Raw genomic sequence first — 19,023 nt, 5'->3', positions numbered from 1 at the left:
CAATACCCCGAAAAGTCAGCTGCTGCTTGTTCCACAACAACACAACTTTGATTAAAGAGCAGGCGGATGTCTCTGGGTAGATTAGTGTGCACGATGTTCCTGCAAAGGCTTCATAGTTAAATGGATACAAGCTACACAAGAGAAGGGGCAAGTAGGTATCTCAACAAATACTTCAAAACCACCATTTCCTCTAGCAGATGCATACATACGGTAAGGTTTCTATTGTGTTTCCCCTGAGTGAGATGCAGAGAACAGTGTCACTTCTCTCTGGAGGGAAAGAAAAGAAGAACAGGGGGTTCACTTAGGTTCGTGTTGATCCTGCTTCAGGGAAGGTAAGAATATACGAAGACACACGCACACCCACGCGTGCCCACACGTTAGTAAGCGAGCGAGCAAGACAACGTCTATTTCCAGACTTCACTGGTCGGGCCAAAGCGTTACAAGATTAAAAGACAAAGTGAACAAAAGAGGATAAAAATAGGTCATTTCGACGGGTTTGTCAAGTAGAGGAGGAGGTGGGGGGGGGGGAGGACCAAGGGATTAAGGGATAGAGGAGAAGCATAATTAACATCCCTGGAAGAGAGTTGTTTCTATTGGTTATGGCTGGGCTGCTTTGTTTGTGTTTATTTGCATGGATCACAAGATGATGAACTGCAGATCTCATCCCATGCATACTGTACTGTACGCCTCTTTAAAACAATAATAACAAAAGCCTGAGGATCTGGACTCTTTTTCGCTTAAAAAAGACAAATCATGCTAATGTGGATTGTTTTTAGCGTGGGAGGGGATAACCACAGAAAAATCCCTACAACTCCACATGGAGAAATAAAGTGATCGGCAAACAACATGAGTAGAAGAGACTGTAGGGAAGATTATATATTAAAATGTGCTTTAAAGATAGAAATCTGAAAAACAGGGCGCACAAAATTCAGCACGCATATTTAACAGAATAATCTCAAACTCTTTTGCCCATTTACAGCTACATTTACACTATCTGTGTGAGCAGCAGCACATCCCGAGCACTGTTACGCGTGCGAGGAAGTTAAAATTTAATTTGTTTAGCTCGAGCAGCCAAAACACACCATGCTTAACAGTAATTTTAAGATGGCAGAGCCGCTATTAGAGTATGTCAACATTAAAATGAGAGAAGAAAAACAGCATTGGGAAATCACAAGCACCATAAACTTGAGAGGAAAACAAGCTCAGCAACATTGCAGCCCTGGCGAGACATTCACTGTCTTCCTGTTCTTTCTTGTCTGTTTCCTTGTATTTTCCTCCTGTGGCATTCAGTCCATCTTTGGTCTTTTTGCTCGCTCAATGTGTCGCTTTAACATCCCCTCCCTCAAGCTATTCCTTGCTCTGCCCCCATCCTGAAATGTTTATGTATTTATTTTCAAATGAATTTTTCAACACCAATCTGTTTTCACATTTTCAAACAGATTTTCATAGGGGTGGTATGGGGCAGCATGTGACATCTGAGGCATTTTGTTCTCTCCTGCTCTCAGTCTGTTTCCAGTCTGAACAGTTTAAGCTCTACACTCCGCCAGAGACACGCTGATCAGAGAAAAACACAATTCAATTAGCAGCAGCGCCACTGGAAGCCATCTCCGCTTCTCCTCCTTTCCCCTCTCTGCACATCTTACTGGGTTACTTTTCTCTCTCTCTGTGGCCAAACTTGCCTTAAAAGAGAATATTAAATTTGCTGAGAGGAAAATTATCTTTTGGAGGAAGGTTTAGGAATTACATAGACTCTGGTTGGTTTAGATTGCCTTAAAAAGGTACCCTGGGGGTGTTCTTGAACACTACAGTCTTTATGGAGCAATGTTTTTGTTCCCGTTTTGTTTGTATCTAGTGCTCTACTAGTACATGCATGACCACAGAGGGTGGTAACGCCAAACCATAAAACACCAAGAAGAAGAGAAGAAGTGAAACAAGATGTAAAAACTGGAGAAGGTGAAAATGCAGTCAAAGCAAAGACACTTAATGCCCGACTGTAATAACTGCAAGGACTTTCTGATGATCAACATAGAGTGGCAATATTGTGTCAATCAACTAACTAACCAATGTAAAATATTCATATAATTCATCTTTGGAAATGTTTCATGAGGAAATGCATTCATTCGGTTTGTTGGGATATGTGCAACACTGAACGTGACCATGTTTCTACCCTTAAGTTTCACTTTAACAGGTGAAAGGTCACCTCCTTAGTCACCTCTTATCAGACCTGCAATCATTACTTTCTGAAATGTTGTCGATAAAACTTCTGGCTTATAATTAACCCGATATTTGTCTGTGAAAAACAAGCTCCCACCCACACGACGTCAGACTCAGCTAGGAGCTCACGCTTCAGGCCACCTGACAGAAAGCTGGCACGTTTGTTTGTGTAGTGTATGTGCAGTCAGAGACTATGCAGTCTATTTGAAGCCAATAATCTGCCTCCTGATCTGGCCTTCACCTTTCCTATTCTAAGCTCATGTTTCTCCATCAGCCCACAGCTGACGTATACAATGTATAATCTGGAACGGAGTACATGCACAGAAAAAAAACAAGACTGACAAGACAAATACTGTAACCTAGAAGGGCTCAGCATCATCTGTGCAGGATCAAAATAACTTTTCTTTAGTAACACGGCAAGATCTACTGCTAGCAAGCCTCGTTTGCAGAGGCCACGCAGCCATGACCTGCTCTGTAATCAAATATTGGCCTTCTGGCCTTCCTTACATATCCTGTCTCTGCACACAGACAGCCACGTGAAAAAGACTGATGATGGCCCCATTGACCCAGTCAGACCTCCATCTCCAGTCTCCATCAGTTCCACGCTGTCTATTGTCCCCTGTCTGCTTCTGTTAAATCTTTTCCCAGATAGATACACACTCCATTCCTCAATACTATTACATTTTCTACTCTAACCTCTGCCCCTCCACCCCGTTCTTAACATTGCCATTGTCCCCTATTCCTGCCTTTACTGCAAAGCCTAAAGCTTATGGGAAAAATCAATCAAAAACTTTTGCAGCCCATGTAAGACCTTAATACCTCATCGATTTCATAAGAACGGAAAATGACTTAAAAAACACAGCTTGATAACAAAATGAGAAACATGGCAGACCACTGAGGTAACAGTGAGATGAAATGAAACAGTATGAATTGGAATGAAGTCACATTTCTGCTCTAGACACACATGAGGGGTTGAATCAGGACAGCGGAGGAGGAGGAGGCGTTTGGTGTTGTGTGTGTAGACTAAAGCATCTATGTGCCAGGATCTTCTGATTAAAAGCTCCACTCCAAGCAGGGGCTTCAGGACAAATACTGCTGGGTGGTTACACTACAGGATGTGAAGAGCTCCACTACTCCACAGGACTCTAGGGTTTCACTGCCACGCAACGGCACAGGGGTGGTCTGGGCTCTACCAAGTCACAGGAAGGGTGGGTGTGGATTACACCATCCAGACAGTCACCCACCTGCAGCAGTCATCAGATAACGAATAAGGTGACAGTGGCCCAGTTTTCTCTGTCAAAGGGGACGGGCAGCAGTCCAAGTCACTGTCCTCATCCATATAGCACAGGGGGGCCAGAAGAGTACCTGGGCCAGCCATGGGGGCCGTTTCAGGGGTGGCCAGCTGGCCAGTTCCCTTTGGGGCTGGGCTGTGCCGGTCCTCTTCAAACACGTCATCATCTCCCAGTAGATCCTCAGGGGGAAACCCTGACTCGCTGCCTTCCAGCAGGGCGCTGGAGGACTTGGTGATATGGAGGTGAGAGGCGTAGCTGCCCAGCTCATAGCACTGCAGGCTGGCCGAGGTAGAGGATCGAGAGAAGGGGAGGAGGAGACGCAGGAAGTTGGTGCTCGGTGAGTGATGAGGGTGTAGGTGAGTGTTGGACAGAGGAGGAAGAGGAGGGGCGATGGTGGAAGGATCAGATGGGAGACAATTGGCAGCAGGGATGCCCAACATGTATTTATAGTTGTTGGTGAAGGAGGGGACGAGGTGGGGGTGGGTGCGTGCTGAGAAGGCCGGATGTGTGGGTGGTGCAGCCAGCTTGCCGCCGAGTGTGTGCGCCCTTCGATCTGAGCCGGGCGGCAAAACAGGCTCGGGCTTCAGCTCCAGCTCTCCCTCAGAGCAGGTGCGGTCTATAAAGTGCAGGCCGCGACAAAGACTGTCCACACGCTGGCCCACGTCGTTAAGAGACGCAGAAAACCTGAGCGAGCTGTTGGGGCGGATGTTGACGGACGAGGGGCGGAGAAGGGAGAGCCAGTCCCGTTGTTTGGCGTGTTTGGAGGCTGGTAGGGCGTCCGTGCAGAGGGTGGTCACTGAAATTCCTCCTGAACCTTGACAGGTTTTTCCGTTAGTATTCAACAGAACCACCGCAGTCCGTCTCTGAGAGTCCTGGTCCTGACTGCTGCTGTGATAGTGTTTGTGCACGTGTGTTTATGAAAGAGGAGCATGATTGACGACAGCGGTAAAGGACACCAGGAGAAGGAATGGGAAAGGACAAAAAAAGAGAAATGGAAAAGACATCATGCATTTGAAAACAAAGGAATTTGAAAAAAGAAGGAGAAGGAGATAAAATGTTTCGGGTCTTTACCTCTGCATGAAAATACCATGAAAACACTGGATGACATTTGTTACCCTCAACCAAGACTACTTCCCACAGTGACAGTGTTTGGCTCAAGGGTAAATGGTAAACCAACATCACCCTCTGATCTTCACCAGTAATGGACTGATGAACAGATAAGCAGGTGTTCACATCACTGTGGACATAAATGACATCACTGGCGGTGAGTGTTTGTACCTGCAGATGTCCTGGCTGGAGGGGGAAACCGACGTCCTCGAGAAACTGCATGGAGCGTTGACTGAAGTCGGGCTCCCCGCCTGAGGAACAAACACACACACAAAAACACAGCAAAGTAAATAACTCCTGTATTATTCAAGTGGATCAAAGTCATATTTCCTGTGTTGCCAGGGCAGGTCGTGTGTGGTGATAATTATCGGGCTATCACTGCCTGAACCTGATCCTCCCAGAAAGAGTGAAAGCATGCCATGCAATGATGCACAGGATGATAAAAAGGAAAAAAAGCACTATACTGGCAGTTAATCTATCTGATTAAAGTAGTTCGAGGCAAAATCTGTCTCAGAGCGTCACAGAGACGGCAAAACACCAGGCTGCCACGGAGCGAAGCGCAGAGGAGACAGACTGCAAGACAGAGGGAGAGTTATGAAGAATGAGGCGCTGAGAAAGGCACAGCTGGAGGACGTGAGCCTGCCGGCTTGTTCAGCCTCCACCGAGAATTCTTAAACAGATGCAACTGTTGTAATAAAAATATCTTCAGCATCGTCTTTTGAAGCTTTCATCAATATTTATTTTACACAATCGACGAGGTGAGGATTACTTCAAATGGGCTTGGATTGTAGAAGAAACTTCACGGTTTATTACAATTTAGGCTTCAGTTATGAAGTCTTGGGTATATTTTCTATTGTTATGATCCCACTTTACACACCAAATTGACTGCTGAGATCTGGAAATACGACAATATCCCCACGACAAAGTGCAGGTGAGAAACACAAGCCACCGGATATTCACACATGTAGAAAACAGGCCAACAGTATAGCTGGATCATTCATTTTATTTACAAGGAAATATCAAATCTGATCAGCCGAGCTGAAGGCAGGTGAACGGTTAAGCCAGATTATGTCTCAATACTTTATAAAGACATACTAAAAGTGGGTAATTCAATTTAGAGGTGTTCACACATTATTATGGTGCTAGCCTTGTAATCGCATCTCTTAATTACCCTAAATGTGTTACATTTGCAGTGTTACGTATTTGGAGCATTTTGTTAACAAGTAAAACAACAAACAGTGTAAATCCTTTTAAATCAACCAAACTGATTCTATTAGTGTTAATATTGGATTTTATTTAGATGTAACCGCCAGCAATGATGGGGTTTGCAGCCATTTCGGCATTGTTGCTGTTAGAAAATCCCAATATCTCCTCCTTGGAATTACAAGTCAGAGGCTGACCTGGATGCTTTTTCCCTCTGGGCTGCTTGTAATTACGATTTGAAGGATCTAATTTGATCACAGAATAATCCCTCATTGCACAGGGAAACTGTGCACACACAACTACGATAAGAACAACAGGTCAAAGCTGAATCAGGACGTCAGTAAATGGTGACGGACAGTTTGGGTATTAGTCTTTCTTGGTGCTTTTGTTTTCTCTTTTAAATACATTTGGCGATCCCAGGGGGGCTGTTTAATCCTGGAATGACACCTGGATGCTCATTTTTCTGTCACCTTTTTAGTGATGTTGACGCGTATCGAGAGTTCAGCAATTAAATCGTTGTGTAAAGTGTTGCTGTCACTGATAGAAAGATGTCCTTCGAAACTAAAGTCCACAGTGCAATTAATTCTCCTTCAAAAGGAGAAGCTCAGCTCAGCTCAGAGCTACAGTCATTAAAACCTTTGAATATCAAAGAAAATGCTGCTCTGCTCTACACCCGACATCCCATATGCTGCACCGTCATGTTAATGTGACGGCGAGCTAATATAAACAAACCTTTTCATCATTTTGTCTGTTTATTCATAGTAAAAGTGGGATAACGCTGCCATTTTGAAGCCAGACAGGAAAACACATTCCCAGCTATCACTTGCATCCAGCAAACCATGAATAAAAAAAACTGAACTAATGTAATGTAATTCTTACATACTTCGGCTCTCTAGCGATGACATACATTTATTTTAGAGAAAATTATTAGAGAAACAGTGTTCTTTTGATCATGACATCATTAAAACCAAATTCAGGAATATCAGGGAAGTCAAGCGCTTAATTAAATGAAATACATAAATTAGACATGTTGTAATATAGTCCCTGAGGAATGCCTTTAAGGGTTGATTCGGACTACTTCAATGACCTGCAACGATACGGACAGAGACCGGCTAACTGTTTCCTCCTGTTTCTGGACTTTGAAACTAGAACTAGGAGGAGCTTAGCTTAGTTTAGTACAACTAGAGAGCAAACCTCTAAAAATGCTGAACTATTCCTTTAACAATGGCAGCATACAGACAGGGCAGGGTGGGACAATAAATAATGGGATCAGATGGTGTTTGGGGTCCTAAAGTAAAGACGCGGGGGGCCTGGTAATTTAAATAAGAAACTAATTACCTATTGATTTCATTTCTAACCAGGGGAAAATTTATAGCTCACAGCCTGACACCAGTCGATAGGAAATTCAATGTCCAGCTATGCCCTTCGGCCTGTTTTTCTGTCTGAACATGAACAGCTTCTCTGTAACCGGCTTATTTCACTTGCACACAAAGACAAACATGCCGTCAGTCGCTTCTCTATTGTCGTTCTTGAAGAGTTCATCCACGATCGAAGGTTCACCAAATCTTTACAGTTCTCGACAATATTTAACCTCATTTTCTTAACTTCACAGTTCATTTTCAAAGCAGCACAACATTATCACGTTGCAACCAACGCTATATTTAACTGCAAACTCATCAGCGATGGCTTCGGACAAGAAACCGGAGACACGACAGCATCAGGTGACTGAAATCGGAGTATAAACTCATAAAAACGAGGCAGTGCAAACATAATGTTCCACTGCCGTCTTGCTTCTGTTAATCATTCGTCTTGATTCATCTTGTGAGTTGGCTAATAGATAACCGACTCTGCCTCTCAGCAGAGTCAAACAAACAGAGTGATGATAACATAATCGAGATAGTACTGATTAACTTCCTAACAGCCTGTATGACTCTTCAGTCTTGTATTAGTGCCTTTGTTTAATGAATGACACTGTCGGTGATGATATTTCTCACCAACTGCAGAAAAACTGTGTCAGGTGGCCTTTGAGACTGAAAACTATGAAAAGATGCATATTTACATTTAAATGTATCCATTCAGTTCTTGGTTGATTTGGTTCCTTGAGTCTGATGTGCTCATTAGAGCCTCACATCATATTCTCAATGTAGGAACACCTGTTTATTGTGCTCGGTGAAACAGCCTCGCAATTCATTATCTTAACTACTTCTTTAACCTCTCTCCTTGAGCAGCATAAATTACCCTCTTTTCCACTTTTTACACATCTTTCCCCCTCTTTTATTTTCTTTAGCACCTCTTTTCTCACATGTGCCATTACTTCAGCCTCCATTCTTCTTCTCTTTTCCATTCAGAGAGAACTACAGCTCTCATTTTCTACCCAAGAGGGCCTTTCAAAGAATAACCTTTAAAATTTAACAGGAACAACGAATCAGTGCCTCACAGTGAGAAGTCTATAACAAGCCCGGACACATCGCTGAACAAACTGTGTGAATGGCCCTGATGTTGACAAGACCACAACAGAAAAGGAACATGGAAGATAAAAGAAATCATTCTTAACCTTGAAAACACTTCAAAATTATCTCAAGGTTGTTCGCTTCCACTTAAACGCAGGCCAAACTGTGTTTTAAATGGTTGTATGATTACAGAGTCAGTCACACGAGGGTTGAAAATACTTCATACAAAAAAGTTTGTTTTTCAGGCAACTGTATTATTAAGTGCAATTCAGAAGAGTTTGTCAAGATTATGATTTGGACGACGATGTGAAAAATCATAATTAGAGTAACTGATGACAAAAATACTGCTGCATAGCTGGCTTGTGACTTTTGATACTAAAATGTTAAAACAGTCTATTTTTTTGATCATTGACCTGCACTTGATTTGGTTTTTAAGACCTCTGTGCGTTCATGGTTTGAAAACTTTATTATAAAAACACTATATAGTCATAGAGCTGCCGTGATTAGTTCATTAATTAGCAAGCAACTATTTTGAAATGATAACTGACTTACTTTAGTCATTTTAAAACAATCTTTCTCTGTTGGGACCAAACTGAACATCTGTGATTGGTCAGATTAAATCAATTAAGTGAAAAATAATCTGCAGGTGAATCTATTGTAAAAATAATTACAGTTGCAGCCCTAAGTAGGGGACAACCTAGGTTTGCAGCAGTGCTACAATGCTTTGCACCAAAATGTCTGTAATAAAACTATTCAAATCCGGTTTCTCCAGGGAAACGAGCCACCTTCAGCAGAAACCAGTCAAATGAGCAAGAATTCAAAAACAATGTCATCCAAGAAATTAACAAAATCGGTGATCAGTCAAGGTGAACAGACAAGCAAGACCCAGCTCGGTAGAGACCTGGAGACCAGACCTGGGTTGTGCACTGCAGCAGTGGCGCCTGAGTTTCTGCAAAACTGCAGCAGCTTGAATTTTAGAGCACCACCAGATGTTTGGCTGACTATCAACGGCAGCCCACTGAGTGGTGGTCCACTGCTTTGTGTCTTTGTGGGGACTGTAATGGTTTAATTCCTTCCCAAACCGAATAGGAGGCATCTCAGAGCTCCCTGGCACTGTCCTTAAGAGAGAAACGGCTACAGCTAAGCCTCCTGACCTCGCAGAGTGGAAAATCACCTCTTGCCAAATCAATGGGCAATCCTGAGCCCACTAAAGCTTTCAGAGCTGCTGTTAAATAAACTCTACACTGACCATTCTTTTATTCAACAAAAATGCGGACTATTTGCCTGCAGCTGCACCTATCTTCTCGCATTTCACGGGAAAATGTCTTTCTAAAAAGCTCCATAAATTTCTGAATAAATGAATTAATGCAAAGACAAATTTAGAGCAGACTAAAGATAATGAGTTTTTGATTTTGGATGCACGTATGCATTTATATCCAAGACCATACACCCTAATCCCCCATAGTGACGAGCTCACCGATCGAGGCAATATCATCTTTATGAAAAAATTCAGCCCCTGGCTAAATACTGCAGCTTGTTTTTATGTTATAAAAATCTCTCTCTCCTGGTGAACGTGTCTGGAGACTGTTATTACAGTGGGAGTGTTACAGGTAACTGGATAACTAGAGAGTAGATGTTTTTCTGAGTCATCCTCGGAGAGAGAAGGATGCTGTTCGATTACAGGAAGTATCTCGAGTCTAAAACTAGAGCAGGTGCTTTGAAAGAATAATCAAAATGTTTGAGCTCTCACATGCAAATTATCCAGACTGTAATGCTGTGCCAAGCTGGAGATGTTATGAAATATTCCTCTCAGGCCAACGCTGTGGTTATTTATGTAGAGAGATATCTTTTAAGTAGGTCAACAATTGGATACGAGCACATTCATTTTTGATTTGATCTGACACGAGCCGATGTGATTCAGCTTGAATCTGTGCCACGTGAAGCCATGCAGGGTTCTGTTTTGGTGCCCTTATTTTATGTCTGGCTGGGGCTCATGTGGAAATGAATGAAAACAACTAAGTGCTGTCAAGATCCTCCATTTAACTGCCATCAGCAGCTCGTACAGACAAAGCAAATGTGTAAATCAACTGAGGTTCATAGCAGCTGTACATTTTACTGTGGTCTATAAAGCGCCCTTATCTTTCATTTTCTGGAGCTCTGCAACATAAATGAACTTGACCTACATTTTACATTCTTTCAGGAAAAGAAAAGGAATATTTGAGTCACCGCTGAAAATCTTCCATCTCATCCTGCCAAAACTACAGAAAGCGGGGAAACTGCATACATGCATAAAATAATCTTCTGTACTCTCACAGATCATGTTCTGATTCAAGCAGCTTCCAGGAAAAGTGGTTTCAGGAAGATGGCGCGTAACTGAAAATATATTACACCTCCGTTATAGTCCACTGCTAAACCTTTCAGTTTGAGTCTTGAGTCTACATCTGTCAGGAGTTTGAGGAGGATTTCTTGCTCCATTTCCTTCTTCAGGTATTCCAAACAGGTGTTTTCCAGTCACAAGCTGACTCACTCTCTTTAACCAGAGAGAATCCCAGCAGACTTGTCCGCCCCAAGAACAATTAATACAGATTTAAAACCTGCCAGTCAGTGGCATTTCCCTTTAGGAAAGAGCAGGAAATACCAGCTGGCAGGCAGACTTTCTGATTATTAATTAAAGCTGCCAAACTTAAGAGCCTTGTTTGTGCTTTATGCCTATCAGTCCATTGCACACACATCAGAGGAATGGCAGTGTAGGTCGGACATTCAGTGACAATGCAAGGCGTCCAAAAACAGCTAATTAATTAAATCCACCCTTCGTTTACAGATGTGGTACCTGGCACTTCGATGTCTTGGCCATCTCGTGTGTTTCAGACTCGTCCAAACTAATGAATCCTCACAATCACATATTTAGACTTACTGATGTGGAAGTTAAACCAGGCATGTTTAAATTGATCTATTTGAGCTATTTTAAGCTCCATCAAACCAAACTGTCCTGTCACAGCAGCTCCAGACTCACATTAGTGTCTCCTCAGACTAAACAAAACCCTGTTTGAAACCATTAAAAAGAACAGTATTGTGAAATACTGACTGGCTGTCAGAGACGCTACCGTGCTTAGCTTACAGTCCCCCCCCCCCCCCCCCCCTCAGTCTCGAGTCTGAGCTAAGTTAGCCGGCTGCTGACTGTAGCCTCATATTTAGCTTATGAACATGAATGATATCAGTGTGCATCTAACTCAGGGCAATTAAGTGTATTTCCATAAATGTTGCAATAATCCTTTAAAAGAAAGCAGTGGCGCATGCTATTTTTGTTCCTTCAGTGCTCTTGAGCCTTAGTTTCAAAGTTTAAGCCACCGTTTTAATCAGCTACCAAAGGTCCTTCATATAAAAAGGTGATGACTGTACCAGATACAGATTGACCCAGATGTACTTTACACCACTGGACAGTTGCAGGCGTCCACCTTGGACAGACTTTGTACTCATAGTTCTGCACAAAACACAATTTTGCATTGTAGTGGACAACTATAATGGGCAGTCTGGGTCTGTTCACTTTCAGTTTCACTATTAAGTCAGTGGTTTAGATCACTGGGTTAATTGTTTTGGGTTGGGCAGCTCAAGTTGCTTGCTTAAATACACTCCATTAAAATGTGTGTTTAGTTGTGTCTGGATCTCTCAAACAAGAGTCCAGGTGACTCAACTGGGTTGATTTTACCGTCCTTAAAAGTGCGCATTGTGCTGCTGTATTGCACAGAAAAATGTGTCTATTTCCTCAAGAGTCTGTGGATTAAATATATGCATTACAAATTCTATTAAATATTATCTTGAATACGATATATTAAAAGACTCAGGTCATGATCAGATGCATAACATTTAAAACATCCGAAGCACCTTGAGGAAACTAATGACTACAGTCAGTCTCCACATTAAAAAGGTTTCCTAGTTTTGTGTCAAAACATTTCACGACATCTGTTGATATCAATTGAAAGAATAGAATAGTGCTCTCTTACATTATGAATTCAGTTCAATAAATCTACACCATAAACAATCGGTGTGTCAGTTTAAGTGGTTTGTTTTCCTCTCTAATCTGGGAGTGGCACATTGTATTAGGAAAAACTATTCATGTTAAACCTTAACTGCAACCCTGAAAACGATCACATCATTGTCTCCCTGGTGCAATAACTTCCATCATGTTCACGTTTATGGAGTCACTGGCTCGTGGGTAGAACATTATTGCCGCAGCGGTCCCGTGGTGATGAAGTGACCCTGACATCTATTAGCACAAGTAAAGGGTTTATCTTATAAGAGGCTCAGGAGAACCAGGATTGAAACCCTGGAGTCAGATTCGATGCAGGCCGTAGTCCTGCTCGAGGGAGCGATGGAGGGGTGAGGGAGGGAAGAAGGGGGAGAAAAGAGATAGACAAGAGTCACACAGAAAATAGATTTGTACGACATGTCTGACAGAGCCACACGGAGCTGAGGAGCTGAAGTGTAAAGACACGTCTGTTCTCTGAATATTGATCAGAGAGGCAGCTCTGATTGGGCCGATGTGATGCGAGAGAGGCAGGTTATCCGTCAGCTGCTCTCATTCCACTGCACATCTATCTGTTCTGTCAATCTCTGCCTTCCTCCACAGCTCACCTCACTGCCTCTATGTTGTCTCTCGCTTCTCTCTCTGTGGTGGAGGAGGGCCATATATCATTCATTCAAAAATGTTTCCATTCGTGTGTGCTTTGCTCACCTTTGATATATTGCTGGACCTGCTTGCAGAATGACCTAAAGGCTTTTCATTCTGTAAAAGAGGAAAAGAGAGAGAGAGACAGCACCAGTGAGTGATAAACACACATTCAGAAACAGAAAAGAAATACTGTCCAATCTGCACATATGTTCTGAGAACTAGCATATGCTCCATAATTACAATCTGCATCACACTTCATTTGTAAGTGTTGCTGCACAATGAATAGCTGCTTGACATAATCACATAATTCCCATTTGACCATTTGACACAGAGCAGATGTTTGCAAAATGTGAGAAAAGCTGCTAAGAGTCAATATGTGTAACCTGAAGTAAGCACAGGGCCGCTCTGCCAATTCATCTAGTAGCTATTCAGATATTTCACTAGATAAGTAGAAACCTGCTGGTGCTATTACAGGAAACATATAAAGACTCAACATCTGGGTACCATGACTGTGTGAACCCAGTGTCATGGCAATCGGATCAACAGTTGCAGAGATATTCAAGTCTGAACGTTGCTATCCCTTCAATCTTGCTGCTAGCATGGCTCTAAATGATAGAACAAGCAGATATGGATACAAATGAATGAGGAAATCCTGTTGTAAGCTAAAGCAGGAAAAATGTTGGCCTGATACGCGGTTTTTCTCCTTCTGACGAGCACAGAGGAGCAACACTGCATTTCTCAACGGCTCAGGGGGGCCTGTGAGAGCATCTGAAGTTAGTAAATCAAGTTCTTCTGGCACGAGACAAAAGGAGGACAAGCTGATTACATAACACATCCGTCCAAATCAAATGGTGTCACAACATTTGTATCACTACCCAGGGAGAGAAACAGGCCAAATTTTGTCAGCACTCGGCACAGTCAAGTTTTGTTTTGAGGCTGTAATGATCCTCGATTCCCACTCAGTGTTCTCTGCTTGCACCAGGGACTCAGATAAACAGCCGCTGGGGTGTTGTGCTGCATTCAGTGTTGGTATTAAAGCCTTGTGTGGCTTCTTAATGAGTAATCAATCATAGTTACATAATGCCGAGTTCACATCGGGTCTGACAGGGCAGCGGTGCACAAACAAATCTTTGCGAAGGGAAATCAAGTCTATGAGGAGAGTGGTTTAACGGCCTATACACTGTACACATAGAAGCACAGTTCGATTTAACTACTGTAGGGGGAAAAAATCCTCCAAGCTCCCATAAAGTATAGTGCACACAGTAAACCACACATGGCAGCTTTTATCATATCCAGTTCCAGAAATCAACAAATATTCCTGACCTGATTTGTGAGGAAAGTTTTGTTTTTCAAATCAAAGTGAACTTGTTTCAGTTAGATTTTAACCTGATGATGGCGCTGGATGGATGACCACAGTTAATGCAAATCATCCTGAGAGGAGGCATGAATGTGTGAATCTAAATGTCACAGCACCCCCTTCCAACAGTTATCGAGATATTTCATAAAAGAAAACAAAGATATCAACCTCATGTTGTTGCTTTTAATGCAGAGGATCACCAAAGTCAGTAGGATGTAGGTCTGTACATCATTTTCATGTTAATCCATCAAATAACTACTTAACACACACACACACACACACAATACCACTAAGAGGCTATGCGACATGCCTCCAGTTCTTAATTACTTGTGTCCTCGCCGTGACTAGTTGCCATGGTGATAGAGGACCACTGTATGTGCCCATCGTTCTCTGTTTCTCCCTGCTTCCTTTCATCTTCATCTTTATTTTCCTCCCGTCTCACTAAACACCTGAGGACATTTAACCACGACACACACACACACACACACACACACACACACACCAGACACACACACACACGGACCCTCATGTCACGAAGATAAGATCACAACTCGGATATGTTTTCCGAGATCCATCTATGTGATTAAATATATTTGTCGACCTGCAAACATACCAGCAACAGCATCCAGACATACTGCTGTCACACCCTCGTGACTCTGGTCCCATTGGGAGGAAAGAGCTAAGAATTGGAGTACAATTTAACACACATCTCTTTGCTCTCACCTCTAATTTACCAACAGAGAAATAGCAACCATTTCCATTACCGGATGAGGCAAACAGCTGACATTTTGACAAGAAGAAAACTAAATTCTGAATAAACACCTCTGTGCAATTTCCTGCCATTTTGATAAACCAAAATGTCAGCTGCAAGCTTGTGGCCATTATCTCCAATCTCAACCTGCATTCATCTTATGTTTGAATCTGTCGACCTCCTGTAAGACGCACTTTCCGACTAATGTAGAGACACGACTTAGAGGGCTTAGATTCACATGCAAAGTTTCCCCCCGCCCCCCCAATGGTTCTGCAGATATAACTGCAACAAAAGGCAAGATCTGAGTCTCTCACTGCACAAGTGGATTAAACTGAGGCAGTTCTCCATCTCCATTTCATTACCTCCTCAATGACTTCAACACAATGCCTCAAAATGGTAAATACAGCTTGCAATGGGTGCAATTTATACAGCAAATCAATTGTTAGCTCATTGAAGAGGATAAAAATTTGGTTTTTACGGGGGGGATAACAGACTGCAGAAAAAGAATAGAACGAATTGATGATCCTTGCCCTTAATCCTTCCTTCTTGGTCAAAAATGGAGTAACAAGCAGATATGCCAAGATTGAGGGTTTCTGGGAAATAACAATGTCACAAGTGGGCCGATGACTTTTATAGATTGCGGTGATTAGAGCAGAGGGGCTGCAAACAGTTGACAAAAGGTGAGAAAGGAAATAGATCAACGTTATTTCAGTGCGTCCTCTCTTTCTTTCTAACCCCATTTCTTTAAAAAGAAAATAAAAGAAAAATCCTGTCTCCCAAATTCACCTACAGTACAAGGTCTAGAAGTCACCTTCACTGCCATCATGACCGCAGACTATAAAGGGCCTTATTCTCTGGGCTCATGCATAATTCTGATAAAGAAGGTTTCAGGTTTCACAGTCCGCCGTGTCTGTCTCTCTCCACCTCCTCTGTGGGTCTGTTCGCAGCTCCAGGCTTTGATAAAACAACTTTCAGACTGGACTCTGAAGACTGGAGCTTGTTAGAAAACGAAGCTTAGGAGAGTGCAGCAGAGGAGGAGAGGTCATATTCAGAGGGATCGCCGTGTCTTTCAGGGCTCTGTTCTCAACCCACTGGGAGGAAAGCTCAGTTCGCTTTTATGCAAGGATCTCAAAGATAAAACCTTTGTGAATTTAACCCTCTTTGAAATGTGTCTTTTCTTCACAAAGTTTCTATCCGCAACATAACTTTCTCAGGTTTAGAGTTGAATCCGCCATCTGTGCCGTCTTTGACCCAGATGTCACAGATATGACTGTAGACTATATGGAGGTGCGTGCAGGCTAGAGCTGAAACAATTCAGTCAGTTTGGATCCATTGAGATCAACTGATCGACTGGCAACAATTCAGATTCATGCATCGTGCGAAAATACCAAATATTTGCTGGTTTTAGCTTCCTAGATGTGAGGATCTGCTGCTTTCTCGGTTTAGTGTCGCTGTTACCGTTGGTCATACAAAACAGGACATTTTAAAGTGTCACCTGAGGCATTTCATTAAAAATACACAAAACATTTCATCCAAAAAAAAAAAGTAGTGGCCAGATAGAGCAATATGAAAGCGATCATTATTTGCACTCAGCCACAGGTGGTTAACAAATATTATATTAAAGAATTACATCGTAGTCTCCTGGTTTCTTCAGCGTTTCACACCAGCGTCATGCTACAGACAGAGCATAAAGACAGGTTTGTATCTGAGATCAGCGGCTTCTCATAATACAAAACCCGAGACCTTCAGTCAAGCACGGCTGCTTACACACCATCTGCACTCACCAGCAACCGTTTCAGTCCCAACACAGACATGAAATGTGCCGGATCAGGATCACAAATGAGAGCTTCTTGACGAGCTTGCAACCCTTCAGCTTGTTCACTGTTGTGCCATGAGAGATTGAAACCGTTTTAAAAGAACAAGAACAGCTAGGGTGCAGACAGGATTGTGAACTGGAGAAAAACAGATGATTAACAGAGCATTAAAAGTATTCATTATATATTAAGCATGACTTTCAAAGTGTTTTTGTTGCATCTGCTCTAAACTGAGGTCATCTACTCGAACGAAAACATCTCTCAGGGACCTCATCTGCTGCCCAGTGGTGAAAGTGAAAGTGATTCTACATAGAAACAGTAAAGTCACAAGGGTTTGTTTTTCCAGCAATAAATAACACTTGTGCTCCTCAGCGATAAGCCTTAAAGGTACACTGCATTTTAGACTGTTAAGTTTTCCATCCGCCGAAAAAGAAAAATCTCACTGTTGCCTGTAACGTGGAGAAGCCAACATTTGGAGAACAGGAGTAATCGGATAATTTGAAAGAAAAGAAAGAAAAGGACATCTGCCTCCTTCAAGTCACTGCAGAGACATAATTAACACCATCAGCTTCCTGTGCTACCTCAGATCCAATCATAGACAACAACAAATAACGTGCTTCCAGAGGTTAATGGAATCTAGCAGAGTAAGAAAACAGCGTCTTTGGGCTGATATGTGAAACCCGTCTTCATTCAGGATGCCAGGAGGCAAAAAAGAGCCGGGCCAAGACAGTTTGAAAGAATGAAAATTGATTCTGGGTTATAAAGGGCATTTTCACGGGCGTCTTGAAAAATGGCCTCCATCCAACGCTGACTATGTTCAACAATTGCACCTCTATACATTAATGCAAGCTGTATCTCTACTGAGCCCTAAAGCATATCTGGGGAGATGGGCTGGCCCGCTTCAGAGTGTTTTTTCTCGACAATAAGCAGCTGCTTTCTGTGTGACAGAGCGTTGTTTTTATGTGGCAGTTACTCTGCTGAAAAAGGGCCAAAGACTCACTTTATCATAAATGGCTGAGATCGTAACAAGACCGGGGAGCGAGCGGCCAAGAAAAGTAGGAGACACAGAAGCCAAATGAATGATAGCTATCAGACAGTGGTAATGAGGCGACTGCCAAAGGAATTTAATCATTGAAATGAATGGACAGAGGTTTTTTGTGTGTGCCTGTGTATATAGGGGATTTATTGTTGATGACGTTTTACATCTCTGTTCCTTCTCCGTAAATTCATTACACGTCATAGTGACCTCTGCAAGCTGCTGAACTCTTCATTCAACGCAGGCGAGATAATTTCTTAATCATCACAGCTCAATGCGCAGCAGCTTACCTCCACCACAGGGCTGGTTGTTGTGTTTATATCCTCGCCTTCTGCACACTGCAGTATGTCTGTGCCACAGGGTGCGTCTATTACTATGAGAAGTCGCATGAATGTAAACATGTAATGTATCAATAGATTATAGTCATCTCTTCAGGAGCACGCTCCACTAAGGTAGAATATATAGTACACGACTGAAACCATACGAATTAAGTTTCTCACTTCCTTTAAAGCAGTGTGATCGTCCAACAATGTAATAAGTCCTTCAAAACACATGTCCAAAACCATCACATGGGTGGAAAACATTTTCTAATTCGGTGGAACATCCTCAAAAAGGAGGGATGGGTGTTTAAGCATTAAAACTAAATACTGAAATCTAAACATGATCATTTGTTTGGATATTATTAACCCAACTTTTTAGAGAACCCCATCTCCTCTTAAGGGATATGTGCATTCTGAAACTGTGAAGCAGATGTAGAAGTCAAGTCATGTCGGCTTTCACTGGCATTTAACAGCCAGGTTTCACTGGTTTCACTTTCAGGCCACTTTCAGCATCGTTTGTGGTCTGGTGTCAGTAAAACACGAACGTGGGAATCTTCAGTTCATGACAGACGTCAGTGTCACTCTTAGCACCGTGATAAAAAATGGTTATGAAAATGACTCTACTAAAGCAGACAACCATAACCACTTTGTTTTCAGTTGAACAATATACAGTTAAAGGCGAGCAGACATTTGACTGACAGATAAAGGAGCAAAGCTTGTGTACAGTGTGACTACAGAAACAGAGGGTTTATCCTGTGGCAGACTACATGGGGAAGTGTTTACATCTGAATAGCTTCCCCTGAAATAAAT

General features: G+C 42.5%; 2 protein-coding genes across 4 annotated transcripts in view; one reads left to right on the top strand and one right to left on the bottom strand.

The window, feature by feature from the left end:
• Positions 1-19,023, top strand: part of slc25a16 (solute carrier family 25 member 16) — a 391,343-nt gene that overhangs the window by 26,255 nt on the left and 346,065 nt on the right. The window lies entirely within an intron of this gene.
• Positions 1-19,023, bottom strand: part of marchf8 (membrane-associated ring finger (C3HC4) 8) — a 76,514-nt gene that overhangs the window by 10,981 nt on the left and 46,510 nt on the right. The window contains exons 3-5 of the mRNA XM_070840529.1: positions 12,999-13,049; positions 4,785-4,864; positions 3,459-4,394 (exon numbers count right to left, since the gene is read on the bottom strand). Coding sequence (XP_070696630.1) covers positions 3,459-4,394; positions 4,785-4,864; positions 12,999-13,049 — 1,067 coding nt within the window. The remainder of the gene's footprint in view (positions 1-3,458; positions 4,395-4,784; positions 4,865-12,998; positions 13,050-19,023) is intronic.

This window comes from Pempheris klunzingeri, chromosome 12, assembly GCF_042242105.1.
Source record: "Pempheris klunzingeri isolate RE-2024b chromosome 12, fPemKlu1.hap1, whole genome shotgun sequence".
In the NCBI taxonomy this organism is placed as follows: Eukaryota; Metazoa; Chordata; class Actinopteri; order Acropomatiformes; family Pempheridae; genus Pempheris; species Pempheris klunzingeri.
Note: the sequence above shows the minus strand (reverse complement) of the source record. Positions and strands in the feature narration are given on the sequence as shown.